Raw genomic sequence first — 20,959 nt, forward strand, 5'->3', positions numbered from 1 at the left:
GTGCCATTCAGAGGGTGAATGAGCAAGACAAAAGATTGAAGTAACTTTGAACAGGGTATGTGTGTGTGTAGGTGCCAGATTCACTGGTTAGAGTGTGTCAAGAACTGCAACGCTGCTGGTTTTTCACGCTTTCCCGTGTTTATCAAGAATGGTCCACCACCCAAAGGACATCCAGCCAACTTGATACAACTGTGGGAAGCATTAGTGTCTACATGGGCCAGCATCTCTGTGGAACGCTTTCCACACCTTTTAGAGTCCAGGCCCGGACGAATCGAGACTGTTCTGATGTCAACGGGGGGGGGGGGGGGGGGACACACTCAATATTAGGAAGGTGTTCTTCATGTTTTTTTCCAATTAATGTATAGACCTGCGTAACATAGAGCATGATGTATTTATTGGTAGACGTTGAGGGAGACGTTTGGTGCTGTGGAGAACACCCAGCAGAAGACTGAGCACCAGAGACCTCTACTGATCAACTGTCATGACGAGAGAGCCCTGAGACTGCACCACCTGCCTGTGAGAGACACACACGCACACACACACACACACACACACACACACACACACACACGCACACACACAGGCACACACACACGCACATACACACACAGGCTCTGTAATTAGCAGCAGCTGTATCCTCCAGGTACGGTCTCTGAGGGATGTATTGTGTTATAGCAGGTCCATAACAGCGTTGATGCGGTGAAGACAGAGACAGAGATGATGAGAAACACTCCGGTGTGGAATCTTCTCCGCTCTGTCCGCCCCCTGAGTGGAAATAGAACCAGACTGGCCCGCATCCAGGAGCTCACACACTACTGCACCGACGGTGAGGAGAGAACACACACACACACTACTGCACCGACGGTGAGGAGAGAACACACACACACACACACACACACACACTACTGCACCGACGGTGAGGAGAGAACACACACACACACTACTGCACCGACGGTGAGGAGAGAACACACACACACACACTACTGAACCGACGGTGAGGAGAGAACACACACACACACACACACTACTGCACTGACGGTGAGGAGAGAACACACACACACACTACTGCACTGACGGTGAGGAGAGAACACACACACACACACTACTGTACCGACGGTGAGGAGAGAACACACACACACACACTACTGTACCGACGGTGAGGAGAGAACACACACACACACACACTACTGCACCGACGGTGAGGAGAGAACACACACACAGACACACACAGCCACATAGACACACTTACACACAGCCATGCACACTCACACAGACACACACACACCACACCACATACTCACACACAGCCACACACCACACACACACACACATGCATATACAAATCACACACACACAGACACGCACACACCACACAGACACACACTCTCAGTCACAGCTCACAGCTCTGCGTTTTTTATAGCCTATGGAATTTTATGCAGACCAATTGAGCGTGATAGCCAGATTGCATTGTGGCTCAGGTGCGCTGAGTAGTGTTATTATTGCAGCCCCAACCTGTATTTAGTCTTGGTAATTACAGAGCACAGTCCCACTAAAGACCAACAGATGGTGGGATGCTGTTAAATGATCACCCTGGCTGGTTGGTTCTGGGCTGGGGTGAGACACCCACTGGGCACAGACGTCAATTCAACGTCTATTCCACGATGTGTAAACAACGTTGATTCAACCAGTGTGTGCCCAGTGGGTTGCTGCTGCTACTGGCTGGTGGGATGAATACATTCTCCATGATGTTAGAGAGAGGAGACGGAGAGTTAAACTGAATAAATAGTCTGAGAGAGTCTGAGCTGTGGGCTACTTCATGAGGAAGGAGAGGTTCCATCCTGTACTATCACTACCAATGTGGTGCTCTGTTAGATCAGCAGAGTGAAATGCTGAATTCCAGATAGACCCCTACCTCCTACTCTCTAGGCATTCCTCAAGATCTGAAGAATCTGATAGGGTTAAAAAATATATGGTAATTACTTCCCCTAGACTGAATCAAGTTTTCAACATATACCATATACCATATACCATATACCATATACCATATAGCTGTATACAGTTGAAGTCGGAAGTTTACATACACTCGTTTTTCAACCACTCCACAAATTTATTGTTAACAAACTATAGTTTTGGCAAGTCAGTTAGGACATCTGCATTGTGCATGACACAAGTAATTTTCTCAACAATTGTTTAGAGACAGATTATTTAATTTATAATTCGCTGTATCCCAATTCCAGTGGGTCAGAGGTTTCAATACACTAAGTTGACTGTGCCTTTAAACAGCTTGGAACATTCCAGAAAATGATGTCATGGCTTTAGAAGCTTCTGATAGGCTAATTGACATCATTTGAGTCAATTGCAGGTGTACCTGTGGATGTATTTCAAGGTCTATCTTCAAACTCAGTGCCTCTTTGCTTGACATCATGGGAAAATCAAAAGAAATCAGCCAAGATCTCAGAAAAAAAATAGTAGACCTCCGCAAGTCTGGTTCATCCTTGGGAGCAATTTTCAAACGCGTAAAGGTACCACGTTCATCTGTACAAACAATAGTACACAAGTATAAACACCATGGGACCACGCAGCCGTCATACTGCTCAGGAAGGAGACGTGTTCTGTCTCCTAGAGATGAACATACTTTGGTGCGAAAAGTGCAAATCAATCCCCAACAACAGCAAATGACCTTGTGAATATGCTGGAGGAAACAGGTACAAAAGTATCTATATCCACAGTAAAACAAGTCCTATAACCTGAAAGGCCGCTCAGCAAGGAAGAAGCCACTGCTCCAGAACGACCATAAAAAAGCCAACTGCACATGGGGACAAAGATCGTACTTTTTGGAGAAATGTCCTCTGGTCTGATGAAACAACAATAGAACTGTTTGGCCATAATGACCATCGTTATGTTTGGAGGAAAAGGGAGGACGCTTGCAAGCCGAAGAACACCATCCCAAACGTGAAGTTAATTAATTACTTAAAAATCATACAATGTGATTTTCTGGATTTTTTTTTAGATTCCGTCTCTCACAGTTGAAGTGTACCTATGATAAAAATTACAGACCTCTACATGCTTTGTAAGTGGAAGACCTGCAAAATCAGCAGTGTATCAAATACTTGTTCTCCCCACTGTAGCTCTATACCTATCCATATCGCTCTACACCATAAAGCTCTATACCATATCGCTCTACACCATATAGCTCTATACCTATCCATATAGCTCTATACCAAATAGCTCTGTACCATATAGCTCTATACCATATAGCTCTATACCTATCCATATAGCTCTATACCTATCCATATAGCTCTATACCATATAGCTCTATACCATATCGCTCTGTACCATATAGCTCTATACCTATCCATTAAGCTCTATACCATATCGCTCTACACCATATAGCTCTATACCTATCCATATAGCTCTATGCCATATAGCTCTATACCATATAGCTCTATACCATATAGCTCTGTACCATATAGCTCTATACCATATTGCTCTGTACCATATAGCTCTATACCATATAGCTCTATACCTATCAGAATGCATCAGATCTTGATTTGGGATTCAGCATAAGTGTGTGGTGTTCTGCAGTGGATGCTTCTGAGGGGAGGACGGCTCACAATAATTGCTGGAACGAAGCAAATGGAATTCCACCTATTACGCTCCAGCCAGTACCACGAGCCCGTCCTCCCCAATGAAATTGCCAACAACCTCCTGTGTTATTCTGATGGGTGTCTTTACAGAGTCTCTGAGCTGGCCGGAGGTGGAGAGAGTGGTCAGACAGTTTGTGTTTGAGAGCATGCCCCTGACCCAGCTGGAGGAGGGAGGCCTACTGACCTCTGCTGGTTCCCCTCAACCTACCTGCCTGCCCTGGGACGACCCGGTCTGCTTCGCCAAGAACTACCTCAGACACATCAACAAGACACAAGGTACAGACGTTCTATGAACTCTGACACTAGGGATGTTAACGCTTAACCGTTAATCGGTTTGCCGCTGAAAATACATAGACCGGCATGCTTATCGGTCTATAGGTTAATTTGCATAATTTAGTGGAATTTAATTGCCGCTTGTGTATTTTCATTAGTTGTCATGCATCTTATTTATCACAGGCGCACAGCATACAGAGACTAGTTTGAGGAGATGAATATCCTACCACCTGTCAGACAGCAGCTGAGTAGCTCCTCAAAAAGCCTGTAGGTTACTGAAGTGAAACCTGCTGTTGGAAGCCCACTCATTATGCAACCGTGTGTTAAAAACTTCAAATGTACTGTGACACATATTGGTCTGAATCCAGACTAGTCTACTACCAGATGTGTTGGTCTGAATCCAGACTAGTCTACTACCAGATGTGTTGGTCTGAATCCAGACTAGTCTACTACCAGGTCTGTTGGTCTGAATCCAGACTAGTCTACTACCAGATGTGTTGGTCTGAATCCAGACTAGTCTCCTACCAGATGTGTTGGTCTGAATCCAGACTAGTCTACTACCAGATGTGTTGGTCTGAATCCAGACTAGTCTACTACCAGAACTGTTGGTCTGAATCCGGACTAGTCTACTACCAGGTCTGTTGGTCTCAATCCAGACTAGTCTACTACCAGGTCTTTTGGTCTGAATCCAGACTAGTCTACTACCAGATGTGTTGGTCTGAATCCAGACTAGTCTACTACCAGGTCTGTTGGTCTGAATCCAGACTAGTCTACTACCAGATGTGTTGGTCTGAATCCAGACTAGTCTACTACCAGGTCTTTTGGTCTGAATCCAGACTAGTCTACTACCAGGTCTGTTGGTCTGAATCCAGACTAGTCTACTACCAGGTCTGTTGGTCTGAATCCAGACTAGTCTACTACCAGATGTGTTGGTCTGAATCCAGACTAGTCTACTACCAGGTCTGTTGGTCTGAATCCAGACTAGTCTACTACCAGATGTGTTGGTCTGAATCCAGACTAGTCCACTACCAGATTTGTTGGTCTGAATCCAGACTAGTCTACTACCAGGTCTGTTGGTCTGAATCCAGAATAATCTACTACCAGATGTGTTGGTCTGAATCCAGACTAGTCTACCACCAGGTCTGTTGGTCTGAATCCAGACTAGTCTACTACCAGATGTGTTGGTCTGAATCCAGACTAGTCTACTACCAGATGTGTTGGTCTGAATCCAGACTAGTCTACCTCCAGGTCTGTTGGTCTGAATCCAGACTAGTCTACCTCCAGGTCTGTTGGTCTGAATCCAGACTAGTCTACCTCCAGGTCTGTTGGTCTGAATCCAGACTCGTCTACTACCAGGTCTGTTGGTTTGAATCCAGACTAGTCTACTACCAGATGTGTTTGTCTGAATCCAGACTAGTCTACTACCAGATGTGTTGGTCTGAATCCAGACTAGTCTACCTCCAGGTCTGTTGGTCTGAATCCAGACTAGTCTACTATCAGATGTGTTGGTCTGAATCCAGACTAGTCTACCTCCAGGTCTGTTGGTCTGAATCCAGACTTGTCTACTACCAGATGTGTTGGTCTGAATCCAGACTAGTCTACCTCCAGGTCTGTTGGTCTGAATCCAGACTCGTCTACTACCAGATGTGTTGGTCTGATTCCTCTACAGGTAAAGCGTTCCACCTCCAGGATGAATCAGAGGAGAGTTTGTCTGATGTCGTAGATGTTACTGAGATGCAGAGAAGCCGGATGCGATCGCTCAGTGACTGGCACTATACTGAGCACCACAACGCCAATGTCTTTCCCCAGGTCAACATCAATCAATACCTTCTGATTTCTGGCTCCTTTTTGTGACCATTTGTTATCCTCAGGGAACACAGAGAGGAAAACAACCACAGCATGTTCTAGTGACCCCCTTGTTGTCTTGCTGTAGATTCTCCACTCTGCCTCTCAGTCCTACCGCTGCATGGACACCTTCTGTGGTAGTCTGGACAACACCCTGTTCATCGTCTGTCACAATCCCATGAGCCCTCAACGCCAGTGCAAGGAATTATGGGACATGGCCCTCCACACCAACGTTGGGTTCAGGTACAGTTTTTAAAATATCAAGCAACTTTCACATTTGCTATAAATCAGTTGTTTAACAGTTGGATATATATTTTCTCCAAACCCATTTTGTTGATTTATTTTTGTGTTAGAAAACGATAAAATCACAGAGTACATTAGACTCTGGATCCTGTTTAGGATTGTATTTATTAAAACCCGACCGCTTTCCACCGTTCCCTCTCTGTCGTCAGGAAGTACCTTGAGCACGTGGCCAACTCTATATCTGACTGGACCGAGGAGGAGGAGGTGAAGTGGCTAGCTCTGCAGGCCAAGAGAGAGGCAGAGAAACTGAGAGGGCCCACCCCGCCTGACTCCTCAGAGAAAGGCAGGACAGAGTCGGCTAAGGGCACCAAGAAGGGCACTGTCTCAACAAAACACACTGCAAGTAAGGAAGCCAAAATATCAGTCAAAACAGGCTGAAATCCATTGGTATAACATACACACTCATTACCATGGATACATCAAATACGATAGATGAAAAACAGCACTAAGAGTAGTACTAGTAGTTACAGTGCTACAGTCCCCCTGTGATGTAAACGTTGTGTCCCTGTGTACCTGAAGCCTCCCCAGCCAAGTCTCCTGTCCCAGAGGAAGGTCCTCCAGACCAGTACATCAGAGAAGACTCGCTCAAAGTAACGGACTCTGTCTTACTGTCTTCCACCCCGTTTTATAGTGATTCATGTCTTCAGTATCTTTAATACAGTCTGATGATTCTAACTGTGCTGCTGATGTTCTTATACCAACTCATCTCTGTCCAGGCGTGGAAGATGGAGCAGGACAGACAGAAGGAGGAGGAACAGGTGAAGAAAGCTAAGAAAGATAAAGGAGGGAAGGGGGCGGAGCGCGCCGACTCGTCCAAGGAGAACAAGAAAACAGCCCCCTCGACCACGAAGAAGAGCAGGGAGGACGTGACCCCTGACCTGGCTGTGGGGACCCCTGGAGAACAGAGAGCGAAGCTGCAGTCGCCCACCGACGTCTTCACTGTGAGTCTATAAACACCCTTTAAAGGCACAATATGGCATTCCACCTTCGTAATGGCATCATTCTGTGGTTGGTAACTGGTTTTCTGGTTGAGGAGATATGGGGATATAGTCCCAGCAGATACTAGTAATGACATCATTCTGTGGTTGGTAACTGGTTTTCTGGGTGAGCAGATATGGGGATATAGTCCCAGCAGATACTAGTAATGACATCATTCTGTGGTTGGTAACTGGTTTTCTGGGTGAGGAGATATGGGGATATAGTCCCAGCAGATACTAGTAATGACATCATTCTGTGGTTGGTAACTGGTTTTCTGGGTGAGGAGATATGGGGATATAGTCCCAGCAGATACTAGTAATGACATCATTCTGTGGTTGGTAACTGGTTTTCTGGTTGAGGAGATATGGGGATATAGTCCCAGCAGATACTAGTAATGACATCATTCTGTGGTTGGTAACTGGTTTTCTGGGTGAGCAGATATGGGGATATAGTCCCAGCAGATACTAGTAATGACATCATTCTGTGGTTGGTAACTGGTTTTCTGGGTGAGCAGATATGGGGATATAGTCCCAGCAGATACTAGTAATGACATCATTCTGTGGTTGGTAACTGGTTTTCTGGGTGAGGAGATATGGGGATATAGTCCCAGCAGATACTAGTAATGACATCATTCTGTGGTTGGTAACTGGTTTTCTGGGTGAGGAGATATGGGGATATAGTCCCAGCAGATACTAGTAATGACATCATTCTGTGGTTGGTAACTGGTTTTCTGGGTGAGGAGATATGGGGATATAGTCCCAGCAGATACTAGTAATGACATCATTCTGTGGTTGGTAACTGGTTTTCTGGGTGAGGAGATATGGGGATATAGTCCCAGCAGATACTAGTAATGACATCATTCTGTGGTTGGTAACTGGTTTTCTGGGTGAGGAGATATGGGGATATAGTCCCAGCAGATACTAGTAATGACATCATTCTGTGGTTGGTAACTGGTTTTCTGGGTGAGGAGATATGGGGATATAGTCCCAGCAGATACTAGTAATGACATCATTCTGTGGTTGGTAACTGGTTTTCTGGGTGAGCAGATATGGGGATATAGTCCCAGCAGATACTAGTAATGACATCATTCTGTGGTTGGTAACTGGTTTTCTGGTTGAGGAGATATGGGGATATAGTCCCAGCAGATACTAGTAATGACATCATTCTGTGGTTGGTAACTGGTTTTCTGGGTGAGGAGATATGGGGATATAGTCCCAGCAGATACTAGTAATCACATCATTCTGTGGTTGGTAACTGGTTTTCTGGGTGAGCAGATATGGGGATATAGTCCCAGCAGATACTAGTAATGACATCATTCTGTGGTTGGTAACTGGTTTTCTGGGTGAGCAGATATGGGGATATAGTCCCAGCAGATACTAGTAATGACATCATTCTGTGGTTGGTAACTGGTTTTCTGGGTGAGGAGATATGGGGATATAGTCCCAGCAGATACTAGTAATGACATCATTCTGTGGTTGGTAACTGGTTTTCTGGGTGAGGAGATATGGGGATATAGTCCCAGCAGATACTAGTAATGACATCATTCTGTGGTTGGTAACTGGTTTTCTGGGTGAGGAGATATGGGGATATAGTCCCAGCAGATACTAGTAATGACATCATTCTGTGGTTGGTAACTGGTTTTCTGGGTGAGGAGATATGGGGATATAGTCCCAGCAGATACTAGTAATGACATCATTCTGTGGTTGGTAACTGGTTTTCTGGGTGAGGAGATATGGGGATATAGTCCCAGCAGATACTAGTAATGACATCATTCTGTGGTTGGTAACTGGTTTTCTGGGTGAGGAGATATGGGGATATAGTCCCAGCAGATACTAGTAATGACATCATTCTGTGGTTGGTAACTGGTTTTCTGGTTGAGGAGATATGGGGATATAGTCCCAGCAGATACTAGTAATGACATCATTCTGTGGTTGGTAACTGGTTTTCTGGGTGAGGAGATATGGGGATATAGTCCCAGCAGATACTAGTAATGACATCATTCTGTGGTTGGTAACTGGTTTTCTGGGTGAGGAGATATGGGGATATAGTCCCAGCAGATACTAGTAATGACATCATTCTGTGGTTGGTAACTGGTTTTCTGGGTGAGGAGATATGGGGATATAGTCCCAGCAGATACTAGTAATCACATCATTCTGTGGTTGGTAACTGGTTTTCTGGGTGAGCAGATATGGGGATATAGTCCCAGCAGATACTAGTAATGACATCATTCTGTGGTTGGTAACTGGTTTTCTGGGTGAGCAGATATGGGGATATAGTCCCAGCAGATACTAGTAATGACATCATTCTGTGGTTGGTAACTGGTTTTCTGGGTGAGGAGATATGGGGATATAGTCCCAGCAGATACTAGTAATGACATCATTCTGTGGTTGGTAACTGGTTTTCTGGGTGAGGAGATATGGGGATATAGTCCCAGCAGATACTAGTAATGACATCATTCTGTGGTTGGTAACTGGTTTTCTGGGTGAGGAGATATGGGGATATAGTCCCAGCAGATACTAGTAATGACATCATTCTGTGGTTGGTAACTGGTTTTCTGGTTGAGGAGATATGGGGATATAGTCCCAGCAGATACTAGTAATGACATCATTCTGTGGTTGGTAACTGGTTTTCTGGGTGAGGAGATATGGGGATATAGTCCCAGCAGATACTAGTAATGACATCATTCTGTGGTTGGTAACTGGTTTTCTGGGTGAGGAGATATGGGGATATAGTCCCAGCAGATACTAGTAATGACATCATTCTGTGGTTGGTAACTGGTTTTCTGGGTGAGCAGATATGGGGATATAGTCCCAGCAGATACTAGTAATGACATCATTCTGTGGTTGGTAACTGGTTTTCTGGGTGAGGAGATATGGGGATATAGTCCCAGCAGATACTAGTAATGACATCATTCTGTGGTTGGTAACTGGTTTTCTGGGTGAGCAGATATGGGGATATAGTCCCAGCAGATACTAGTAATGACATCATTCTGTGGTTGGTAACTGGTTTTCTGGGTGAGGAGATATGGGGATATATTCCCTGCAGATACTAGATAGATCATGTTTTACTGTGCTGTTATGGCATGGTGCCTTTCACCCAAAAAGTATCTGCTGCAACAATATCAACAGAATGAGGACCTTTTTAAAAATGTTAAATAGTGTGTGTGTGTGTGTGTGTGTGTGTGTGTGTGTGTGTGTGTGTGTGTGTGTGTGTGTGTGTGTGTGTGTGTGTGTGTGTGTGTGTGTGTGTGTGTGTGTGTGAAGGGATTCACTGGTTACAGCATGGAGGGGCAGCTGATCCAGGTCTCAGGCCAGGTCCACTCCCTATACCCCTCTGACGGAGGCCACATCCAGGTGGAGACCATCCACTTTGTCCAGGGTGAACACACACACACACACCACTATTACCATACACACTTTCGCTCTCTTTTATTCACACGTTGATTCTCTAAGGCTGCGTTTACACAGGCAGCCCAATTCTGATCTTTTTTTCCCCACTAATTGGTCTTTTGACCAATCAGATGAGCTCTGAAAAAGATCTGATGTGAAAAGATCTGATGTGATTGGTCAAAAGACCAATTAGTGTAAAAAAAAAAAATCAGAATTGGGCTGCCTGTGTAAACATAGCCATAGCCGATGTTCTGTTTCCAGGGTCGACGCTCATCAAGGTGTGTGTGATGAAGGACAAGCATCATTTGTACAGCCACATCACCCAGCCAAACAGACACCAGGAGGAGAGCCCAAAGGACGCGGTCCCCATGGAGACACAGAGTCCCACCAATAAGAGTGTTTGGCTGGGCTCCTTCTCAGCTGTGCTGGACAGCGGCATCCACCTCTCCTACAGTCACTACGACCCCACAGGGGAGCAGGGTGAACACCTTACACGGATGCTGTCTGTTTCTCTGTCATTAAACCACTTGCTGTACTGTTCCTGTTATGGGGACGTAGTCTGGTCCCTATGTTGTGTGTGGTGATGTCTAGCTTTAAGGTGACTACGGTAACAGTCTGCTTGTTGACGTGTCTGTAGGTGAGATGGAGGCCGGTCAGGACTCTGATCTAGACATGCCCACAGACTCCAGTCTCTCCCCCGTCCCCTCGACCCTCCTCTCCTCCTCATTGTCCCGGGAGAAACTCAACTCCTCCCACAGCGCCAAGGGGGTGCAGCCGTCCAAAGAGACCAACAAGTCTTCAACACACAGAGAGGAAGAGGAGCAGGTGGATCCATACTATCGACCGTCACCAACAGAAACATTTAGTTTCCATAGCGTCTGTTCAGTTGTAGAGTTTTGTTGTTGACGACGTTGTAATACTGATACCAATGGTATAACGTTATGCTCTCGTCATCTATGTTCTTCCTGTTGACGTACCTGCTGTGTGTTATTCCCTTCATGTGTCTGGCTGTGTTGTCCCCTGCCAGACCAGAGAGTGTGTGGGTCAGGTTGCGTTATCTGGCAGCGCTCCGTTCCAGAGACTAAACCTCTCCACCCCCAGTGGTCTGCTGCTGCAGTTCCTCAGGGAGGATACAGAAGGTCAGTGTGTGTGTGTCCAGACAGTGTATGTGTGTGTGTCCAGACGGTGTGTGTGTGTCCAGACAGGGTATGTGTGTGTCCAGACAGTGTGTGTGTGTATCCAGACAGTGTGTGTGTAACTGTAGTTTTGGTTACTGTAGGCAGTACTCCAGAGGGTCAGTGTGTGTGTGTGTAACTGTAGTTTTGGTTACTGTAGGCAGTACTCCAGAGGGTCAGTGTGTGTGTGTGTAACTGTAGTTTTGGTTACTGTAGGCAGTACTCCAGAGGGTCAGTGTGTGTGTGTGTAACTGTAGTTTTGGTTACTGTAGGCAGTACTCCAGAGGGTCAGTGTGTGTTGGTGAGACAGACTTTCCCCCTACACTGCAGTGACAGTAGGGAGCCTCACCTCACAGACCCATCGTTACACAGTGAGTTGTCTAGGGTCATCACTGGTCAGGGCACCGTGGTCAAGTACATGAGAGACGGATCAACACAGGTACTGGCAAACACAATACACACACACACACACACACACACACATTAAGCTCCTCCCTCCTGGCAAACACAATACACACACACACACACACACACACACATTAAGCTCCTCCCTCCCCACTTTATATAATGTTTACATACCCTACATTACTCATCTGATATGTACAGTGCCTTGCGAAAGTATTCGGCCCCCTTGAACTTTGCGACCTTTTGCCACATTTCAGGCTTCAAACATAAAGATATAAAACTGTATTTTTTTGTGAAGAATCAACAACAAGTGGGACACAATCATGAAGTGGAACGACATTTATTGGATATTTCAAACTTTTTTAACAAATCAAAAACTGAAAAATTGGGCGTGCAAAATTATTCAGCCCCCTTAAGTTAATACTTTGTAGCGCCACCTTTTGCTGCGATTACAGCTGTAAGTCGCTTGGGGTATGTCTCTATCAGTTTTGCACATCGAGAGACTGACATTTTTTCCCATTCCTCCTTGCAAAACAGCTCGAGCTCAGTGAGGTTGGATGGAGAGCATTTGTGAACAGCAGTTTTCAGTTCTTTCCACAGATTCTCGATTGGATTCAGGTCTGGACTTTGACTTGGCCATTCTAACACCTGGATATGTTTATTTTTTAACCATTCCATTGTAGATTTTGCTTTATGTTTTGGATCGTTGTCTTGTTGGAAGACAAATCTCCGTCCCAGTCTCAGGTCTTTTGCAGACTCCATCAGGTTTTCTTCCAGAATGGTCCTGTATTTGGCTCCATCCATCTTGCCATCAATTTTAACCATCTTCCCTGTCCCTGCTGAAGAAAAGCAGGCCCAAACCATGATGCTGCCACCACCATGTTTGACAGTGGGGATGGTGTGTTCAGGGTGATGAGCTGTGTTGCTTTTACGCCAAACATAACGTTTTGCATTGTTGCCAAAAAGTTCAATTTTGGTTTCATCTGACCAGAGCACCTTCTTCCACATGTTTGGTGTGTCTCCCAGGTGGCTTGTGGCAAACTTTAAACAACACTTTTTATGGATATCTTTAAGAAATGGCTTTCTTCTTGCCACTCTTCCATAAAGGCCAGATTTGTGCAATATACGACTGATTGTTGTCCTATGGACAGAGTCTCCCACCTCAGCTGTAGATCTCTGCAGTTCATCCAGAGTGATCATGGGCCTCTTGGCTGCATCTCTAATCAGTCTTCTCCTTGTATGAGCTGAAAGTTTAGAGGGACGGCCAGGTCTTGGTAGATTTGCAGAGGTCCGATACTCCTTCCATTTCAATATTATCGCTTGCACAGTGCTCCTTGGGATGTTTAAAGCTTGGGAAATCTTTTTGTATCCAAATCCGGCTTTAAACTTATTCACAACAGTATCTCGGACCTGCCTGGTGTGTTCCTTGTTCTTCATGATGCTCTCTACGCTTTTGACGGACCTCTGAGACTATCACAGTGCAGACTTGATTACACACAGGTGGATTGTATTTATCATCATTAGTCATTTAGGTCAACATTGGATCATTCAGAGATCCTCACTGAACTTCTAGAGAGAGTTTGCTGCACTGAAAGTAAAGGGGCTGAATAATTTTGCACGCCCAATTTCTCAGTTTTTGATTTGTTAAAAAAGTTTGAAATGTCCAATAAATGTCGTTCCACTTCATGATTTTGTCCCACTTGTTGTTGATTCTTCACAAAAAAATACAGTTTTATATCTTTATGTTTGAAGCCTGAAATGTGGCAAAAGGTCGCAAAGTTCAAGGGGGCCGAATACTTTCGCAAGGCACTGTATATACTGTACTCTATACCATCTACTGCATCTTGCCTATGCCGTTCGGCCATCGCTCATCCACATATTTATATGTACATATTCTTATTCATTCCTTTACACTTGTGTGTATTAGGTAGTTGTTGTGAAATTGTTAGATTACTTGTTAGAAATTACTGCATGGTCGGAACTAGAAGCACAAGCATTTCACTACACTCGCATTAACATCTGCTAACCGTGTGTATGTGACCAATAAGATTTGATTTGTCCCTGTGTAGGTGCTGTTTGCAGACGGTTCAGTCAGTAGCAGTACAGACTCAGGACCCATTGTCTCCTCTCCTCCTGAACCCCCTGCGAAGGAGGAAGAGGTAGTGAAGGAGACTCCGATACCGGAGAGAAAAGACAGCAAGGACAAGAAGGGTAATCACATCTCTAACAAATCATATGGACCTTGATTTTTATCCGTAGGTTTTTTATACAGAACCAGTCAAAACCTACTCCTTCCAAGGGTTTTTCTTTATTTTGACTTTTGTTCTATATTGTAGAATAATAGTGAAGACTATGAAACACATCAACTATGAAATAACACATATGGAATCATGTAGTAACCAAAAAAGTGTTAAACAGATCAAAATATATTTTTCTATTTAAGATTCTTCAAAGTAGCCACCCTTTGCATTGCTGACAGCTTTGCACACTCTTGGCATTCTCTCAACCAGGTTCATGAGGTAGTCACCTGCAATGCATTTCAATTGACAGGTGTGCATTGTTGAAAGTTAATTTGTGGAATTTCTTTCCTTAATGCATTTGAGCCAATCAGTTGTGTTGTGACATGGTAGTGGTGGTATACAGAAGAGCCCTATTTGGTAAAAGACCATGTCCATTTTATGGAAAGAACAGCTCAAATAAGCAAAGAGAAACGACAGTCCATCATTACTTTAAGACGTGAAGGTCAGTCAATCCGGAACATTTTATAGAACTTTGAAAGTTTCTTCAAGTGCAGTCGCAAAAACCATCAAGCGCTATGAAGAAACTGGGTCTCATGAGGACCGCCACAGGAAAGGAAGACCCAGAGTTACCTCTGCTGTGATGAAACTGGCTCTCATCAGGACCGCCACAGGAAAGGAAGACCCAGAGTTACCTCTGCTGTGATGAAACTGGCTCTCATCAGGACCGCCACAGGAAAGGAAGACCCAGAGTTACCTCTGCTGTGATGAAACTGGCTCTCATCAGGACCGCCACAGGAAAGGAAGACCCAGAGTTACTTCTGCTGTAGGATAAGTTCATTAGAGTTACCAGCCACTACTAAAGGACACCGATAAGAAGAAGAGACTTGCTTGGGTCAAGAAACACAAGCAAGGGACATTAGACCGGTGGAAATCTGTCCTTTGGTCTGATGAGTCCAAATTTCAGATTTTTAGTTCCAACTGCTGTGTCTTTGTGAGACGCAGAGTAGGTGAACGGATTATCTCAGCATGTGTGGTTCCCACCGTGAAGCATGGAGGAGGAGGTGTGATGGTGTGGGGGTGCTTTGCTGGTGACACTGTCTGTGATTTATTTAGGATTCAAGGCACACTTAACCAGCATGGTCACCACAGCATTCTGCAGTGATATGCAATCCCATCTGGTTTGCGCTTAGTGGGACTATCATTTGTTTTTCAACAGGACAATGACCCAAAACACACCTCCAGACTGTGTAAGGTCTATTAGACCAAGGAGAGTGATGGAGTGCTGCATCAGATGACCTGGCCTCCACAATCACCTGACCTCAAACCATTCCAGGTGGTTTGGGATGAGTTGGACTGCAGAGTGAAGGAAAAGCAGCCAACAAGTGCTCAGCGCATGTGGGAACTCCTTCAAGACTCTTGGAAAATAATTCCTCATGAAGCTGGTTGAGAGAATGCCAAGAGTGTGCAAAGCTGTCATCAAGGCAAAGGGTGGCTACATAGAATAATCTAAAATATGAAATAGATTTTGATTTGTTTAACACTTTTTGGGTTACTACATGATTCTATATGTGTTATTTCATAGTTTTGATGTCTTCACTATTTATCTACAATAGTAAAAAATAAACAAAACCCTGGGAGAAGTAGGTGTGTCCAAACTTCAGACTGGTACTGTATATTTGATTTGTCTTCCTATTAGACCTTTACTGTGTCAGTCTGAAATCTATTGGCTTCACAACCTTTAATGTTGTTGAGTATCGGTGCTTGAGAAAGACAAAGGGGAGATGAGGGGTTGTGTGTCTGGGCAGGTAAACTGGGTTCCAAGCAGAGCCTGGGGGCTGACCAGAGTCAGAGTGACCCAGAGCCCAGGGAGGAGCAGAGGTCGTCAGACAACACCCAGGGCAGACAGGGGGTCTGTTGGGTCACCACCAGCCCCTCCGGACACAGAGTAGCCACCATGGGGGACCAGACCACAGACCCTGGCCCGGTCCTGGTCTTCAGAGCCACAGACCCTGTCAGCCAAACTGTGAGCATACGAACCAGCAACATGGTTTGCTAACATCGTGGTTGGTAATAACACGTTTGAGTTTTCTCACGACTTTTTGCAAAAGTCCAAAATGGTGGGTTAGCTGATACTCTGAAGGTGTCAACATTTTGACTTCCTACACATGTGATATGTAAAAGTAGCTCTTCTGCCTTGTCTCTGTGTGAGCAGGTTGTTATCACCCGGGAGGACAAGGTGATGTCTGTGCTGGACAGAGACGGGACGGTGATCGTCGACCATGCAGACGGAACCAGGATCACTACCCTGTACCAGGAGAGAGAGGCTCTCAGTGGGTGGTGCCAGGAACACATTAACCCAGGTTAAAGGCTAACTGCTAAATGGTCTGATACAGGTTAAAGGCTATACTACTAACTACTACCTGGTCTGATACAGGTTAAAGGCTATACTACTAACTACTACCTGGTCTGATACAGGTTAAAGGCTATCCTACTAACTACTACCTGGTCTGATACAGGTTAAAGGCTATACTACTAACTAGTACCTGGTCTGATACAGGTTAAAGGCTATACTACTAACTACTACCTGGTCTGATACAGGTTAAAGGCTATACTACTAACTACTACCTGGTCTGATACAGGTTAAAGGCTATACTACTAACTACTACCTGGTCTGATACAGGTTAAAGGCTATACTACTAACTACTACCTGGTCGGATACAGGTTAAAGGCTATACTACTAACTACTACCTGGTCTGATACAGGTTAAAGGCTATACTACTAACTACTACCTGGTCGGATACAGGTTAAAGGCTATACTACTAACTACTACCTGGTCGGATACAGGTTAAAGGCTATACTACTAACTACTACCTGGTCGGATACAGGTTAAAGGCTATACTACTAACTACTACCTGGTCTGATACAGGTTAAAGGCTATACTACTAACTACTACCTGGTCTGATACAGGTTAAAGGCTATACTACTAACTACTACCTGGTCTGATACAGGTTAAAGGCTATACTACTAACTAGTACCTGGTCTGATACAGGTTAAAGGCTATCCTACTAACTACTACCTGGTCTGATACAGGTTAAAGGCTATACTACTAACTTGTCTAATACATTAGTAGTGTATATTATGTGTTACCAGGACAGAGACAACAGTGTGTAGGAAGGATGGTTCATGGTGTGATAATGTCTACGTTGTGTTACCAGGACAGAGACAACAGTGTGTGTAGGAAGGATGGTTCATGGTGTGATAATGTCTACGTTGTGTTACCAGGACAGAGACAACAGTGTGTGTAGGAAGGATGGTTCATGGTGTGATAATGTCTACGTTGTGTTACCAGGACAGAGACAACAGTGTGTGTAGGAAGGATGGTTCATGGTGTGATAATGTCTACGTTGTGTTACCAGGACAGAGACAACAGTGTGTAGGAAGGATGGTTCATGGTGTGATAATGTCTACGTTGTGTTACCAGGACAGAGACAACAGTGTGTGTAGGAAGGATGGTTCATGGTGTGATAATGTCTACGTTGTGTTACCAGGACAGAGACAACAGTGTGTAGGAAGGATGGTTCATGGTGTGATAATGTCTACGTTGTGTTACCAGGACAGAGACAACAGTGTGTGGGAAGGATGGTTCATGGTGTGATAATGTCTATGTTGTGTTACCAGGACAGAGACAACAGTGTGTGGGAAGGATGGTTCATGGTGTGATAATGTCTACGTTGTGTTACCAGGGGAGAGGTCCAGCAGTGGGTGTCATAAGGAGAAGGTGGTGATGGTGTGATAATGTCTATGTTGTGTTACCAGGATAGAGACAACAGTGTGTAGGAAGGATGGTTCATGGTGTGATAATGTCTATGTTGTGTTACCAGGACAGAGACAACAGTGTGTGGGAAGGATGGTTCATGGTGTGATAATGTCTACGTTGTGTTACCAGGACAGAGACAACAGTGTGTAGGAAGGATGGTTCATGGTGTGATAATGTCTACGTTGTGTTACCAGGGGAGAGGTCCAGTAGTGTGTGTAGGAAGGATGGTTCATGGTGTGATAATGTCTACATTGTGTTACCAGGACAGAGACAACAGTGTGTAGGAAGGATGGTTCATGGTGTGATAATGTCTACGTTGTGTTACCAGGACAGAGACAACAGTGTGTGTAGGAAGGATGGTTCATGGTGTGATAATGTCTACGTTGTGTTACCAGGACAGAGACAACAGTGTGTGTAGGAAGGATGGTTCATGGTGTGATAATGTCTACGTTGTGTTACCAGGACAGAGACAACAGTGTGTGTAGGAAGGATGGTTCATGGTGTGATAATGTCTATGTTGTGTTACCAGGACAGAGACAACAGTGTGTGGGAAGGATGGTTCATGGTGTGATAATGTCTATGTTGTGTTACCAGGACAGAGACAACAGTGTGTAGGAAGGATGGTTCATGGTGTGATAATGTCTACGTTGTGTTACCAGGACAGAGACAACAGTGTGTAGGAAGGATGGTTCATGGTGTGATAATGTCTATGTTGTGTTTCCAGGACAGAGACAACAGTGTGTAGGAAGGATGGTTCATGGTGTGATAATGTCTATGTTGTGTTACCAGGGTAGAGGTCCAGCAGTGTGTGTAGGAAGGATGGTTCATGGTGTGATAATGTCTACGTTGTGTTACCAGGGGAGAGGTCCAGCAGTGGGTGTCATAAGGAGAAGGTGGTGATGGTGTGATAATGTCTACGTTGTGTTACCAGGGGAGAGGTCCAGCAGTGTGTGTCATAAGGAGAAGGTGGTGATGGTGTGATAATGTCTACGTTGTGTTACCAGGGGAGAGGTCCAGCAGTGGGTGTCATAAGGAGAAGGTGGTGATGGTGTGATAATGTAGACGTTGTGTTACCAGGGGAGAGGTCCAGCAGTGGGTGTCATAAGGAGAAGGTGGTGATGGTGTGATAATGTCTACGTTGTGTTACCAGGGGAGAGGTCCAGCAGTGTGTGTCATAAGGAGAAGGTGGTGATGGTGTGATAATGTCTACGTTGTGTTACCAGGGGAGAGGTCCAGCAGTGGGTGTCATAAGGAGAAGGTGGTGATGGTGTGATAATGTCTACGTTGTGTTACCAGGGGAGAGGTCCAGCAGTGTGTGTCATAAGGAGAAGGTGGTGATGGTGTGATAATGTCTACGTTGTGTTACCAGGGGAGAGGTCCAGCAGTGTGTGTCATAAGGAGAAGGTGGTGATGGTGTGATAATGTCTACGTTGTGTTACCAGGGGAGAGGTCCAGCAGTGGGTGTCATAAGGAGAAGGTGGTGATGGTGTGATAATGTCTACGTTGTGTTACCAGGGGAGAGGTCCAGCAGTGTGTGTCATAAGGAGAAGGTGGTGATGGTGTGATAATGTAGACGTTGTGTTACCAGGGGAGAGGTCCAGCAGTGTGTGTCATAAGGAGAAGGTGGTGATGGTGTGATAATGTAGACGTTGTGTTACCAGGGGAGAGGTCCAGCAGTGTGTGTCATAAGGAGAAGGTGGTGATGGTGTGATAATGTAGACGTTGTGTTACCAGGGGAGAGGTCCAGCAGTGGGTGTCATAAGGAGAAGGTGGTGATGGTGTGATAATGTAGACGTTGTGTTACCAGGGGAGAGGTCCAGTAGTGGGTGTCATAAGGAGAAGGTGGTGATGGTGTGATAATGTAGACGTTGTGTTACCAGGGGAGAGGTCCAGCAGTGGGTGTCATAAGGAGAAGGTGGTGATGGTGTGATAATGTAGACGTTGTGTTACCAGGGGAGAGGTCCAGCAGTGTGTGTCATAAGGAGAAGGTGGTGATGGTGTGATAATGTAGACGTTGTGTTACCAGGGGAGAGGTCCAGCAGTGTGTGTCATAAGGAGAAGGTGGTGATGGTGGAGCGCCTGGGGTTTGCCACGGTAACCATGTTCGGCGAGGGCAGGTCCTGCAACGTGTTCTTTGGAGACGGGAGCGTCGTCACCGCCACCTGCGACGGAGCGTACCAAGTAAGAGAAACCGGGGGTGAATGTTACTAGTCCTTCCTCCATTCCTCCCGTTGTCTTCCCACCTTATCCTCATAACGTGGAGAGCATCGGAGGAGGAGATCCACGCTTCCTTTCATGAGTCGAGCAAATGACTGTGTTCTGAGGTTCTATATTCATTCTGGGTGACTCTCCGTGTCCCCGTGTGCCCTCTAGGTGTACCCGTCCAGTGTAGGTCTGCTGTTCATCAACCAGGACGGTAGTTGTGTGTACACGTCAGACCCTGAACACAGCCCAACCCTGAGTCTGGCCAGCTGGAGTCCCAGAGAACAGCCAGGCAGCTACAGGATGAACCACACCTCCACCTCAGACACACTGTGTGAGGTCACAGACCACCACGGGAACCTCTTCCAGGTGGGTCGGCTCTGTATGACACCCCTGTTCCCTTCTTATAGTCTGGTCCCAGATCTGTTTGTGTTGTCTTGCCATTTGGCTTGATGATGACCATAGGAGTTGGCCAGACAGCACAAACAGATCTGGGACCAAGGGCATAAGGCGCTGACCATAACTTGAGCACTATATAAGGAATAGGAATAGAGATTCCATACAGTTTGTTTTCCCATCAGGCCAAGTGTTCAGAGGATTATCGTACGATGCACTGAACTCTGCCAGCCCCGGGAATTTTCATTTTGGAAACTTGTTTGACAACGTGAATTAGGAAACATCACTG

General features: G+C 45.4%; 1 protein-coding gene across 10 annotated transcripts in view; it reads left to right on the forward strand.

Moving 5' to 3' along the window:
• Positions 1 to 20,959, forward strand: part of spag17 (sperm associated antigen 17) — a 48,870-nt gene that overhangs the window by 12,640 nt on the left and 15,271 nt on the right. For 5 of the 10 annotated variants that reach the window (XR_016488283.1, XR_016488284.1, XR_016488286.1 and 2 more), the window contains exons 12-29: positions 403 to 516; positions 676 to 826; positions 3,738 to 3,923; positions 5,590 to 5,729; positions 5,854 to 6,008; positions 6,218 to 6,411; positions 6,588 to 6,658; positions 6,785 to 7,009; positions 10,310 to 10,424; positions 10,697 to 10,915; positions 11,073 to 11,260; positions 11,463 to 11,574; positions 11,883 to 12,049; positions 14,085 to 14,226; positions 16,061 to 16,278; positions 16,468 to 16,615; positions 20,099 to 20,253; positions 20,446 to 20,643. Coding sequence is in view for 6 of the 10 variants with exons in the window: in XM_090207292.1 (XP_090063418.1) it covers positions 403 to 516; positions 676 to 826; positions 3,738 to 3,923; positions 5,590 to 5,729; positions 5,854 to 6,008; positions 6,218 to 6,411; positions 6,588 to 6,658; positions 6,785 to 7,009; positions 10,310 to 10,424; positions 10,697 to 10,915; positions 11,073 to 11,260; positions 11,463 to 11,574; positions 11,883 to 12,049; positions 14,085 to 14,226; positions 16,061 to 16,278; positions 16,468 to 16,615; positions 20,099 to 20,253; positions 20,446 to 20,643 (2,898 nt within the window). In the remaining 4 variants the exon portion in view is untranslated. Of the gene's footprint in view, positions 1 to 402; positions 517 to 675; positions 827 to 3,737; positions 3,924 to 5,589; positions 5,730 to 5,853; positions 6,009 to 6,217; positions 6,412 to 6,587; positions 6,659 to 6,784; positions 7,010 to 10,309; positions 10,425 to 10,696; positions 10,916 to 11,072; positions 11,261 to 11,462; positions 11,575 to 11,882; positions 12,050 to 14,084; positions 14,227 to 16,060; positions 16,279 to 16,467; positions 16,616 to 17,998; positions 18,099 to 19,003; positions 19,113 to 20,098; positions 20,254 to 20,445; positions 20,644 to 20,959 lie in introns of those variants that run through there. The other 5 variants (XR_016488285.1, XM_090207293.1, XM_090207294.1 and 2 more) reach the window with 3 other exon arrangements.

The sequence above is a fragment of the Oncorhynchus mykiss genome, chromosome 18, assembly GCF_057628025.1.
Source record: "Oncorhynchus mykiss isolate SJ-2025 chromosome 18, ASM5762802v1, whole genome shotgun sequence".
In the NCBI taxonomy this organism is placed as follows: Eukaryota; Metazoa; Chordata; class Actinopteri; order Salmoniformes; family Salmonidae; genus Oncorhynchus; species Oncorhynchus mykiss.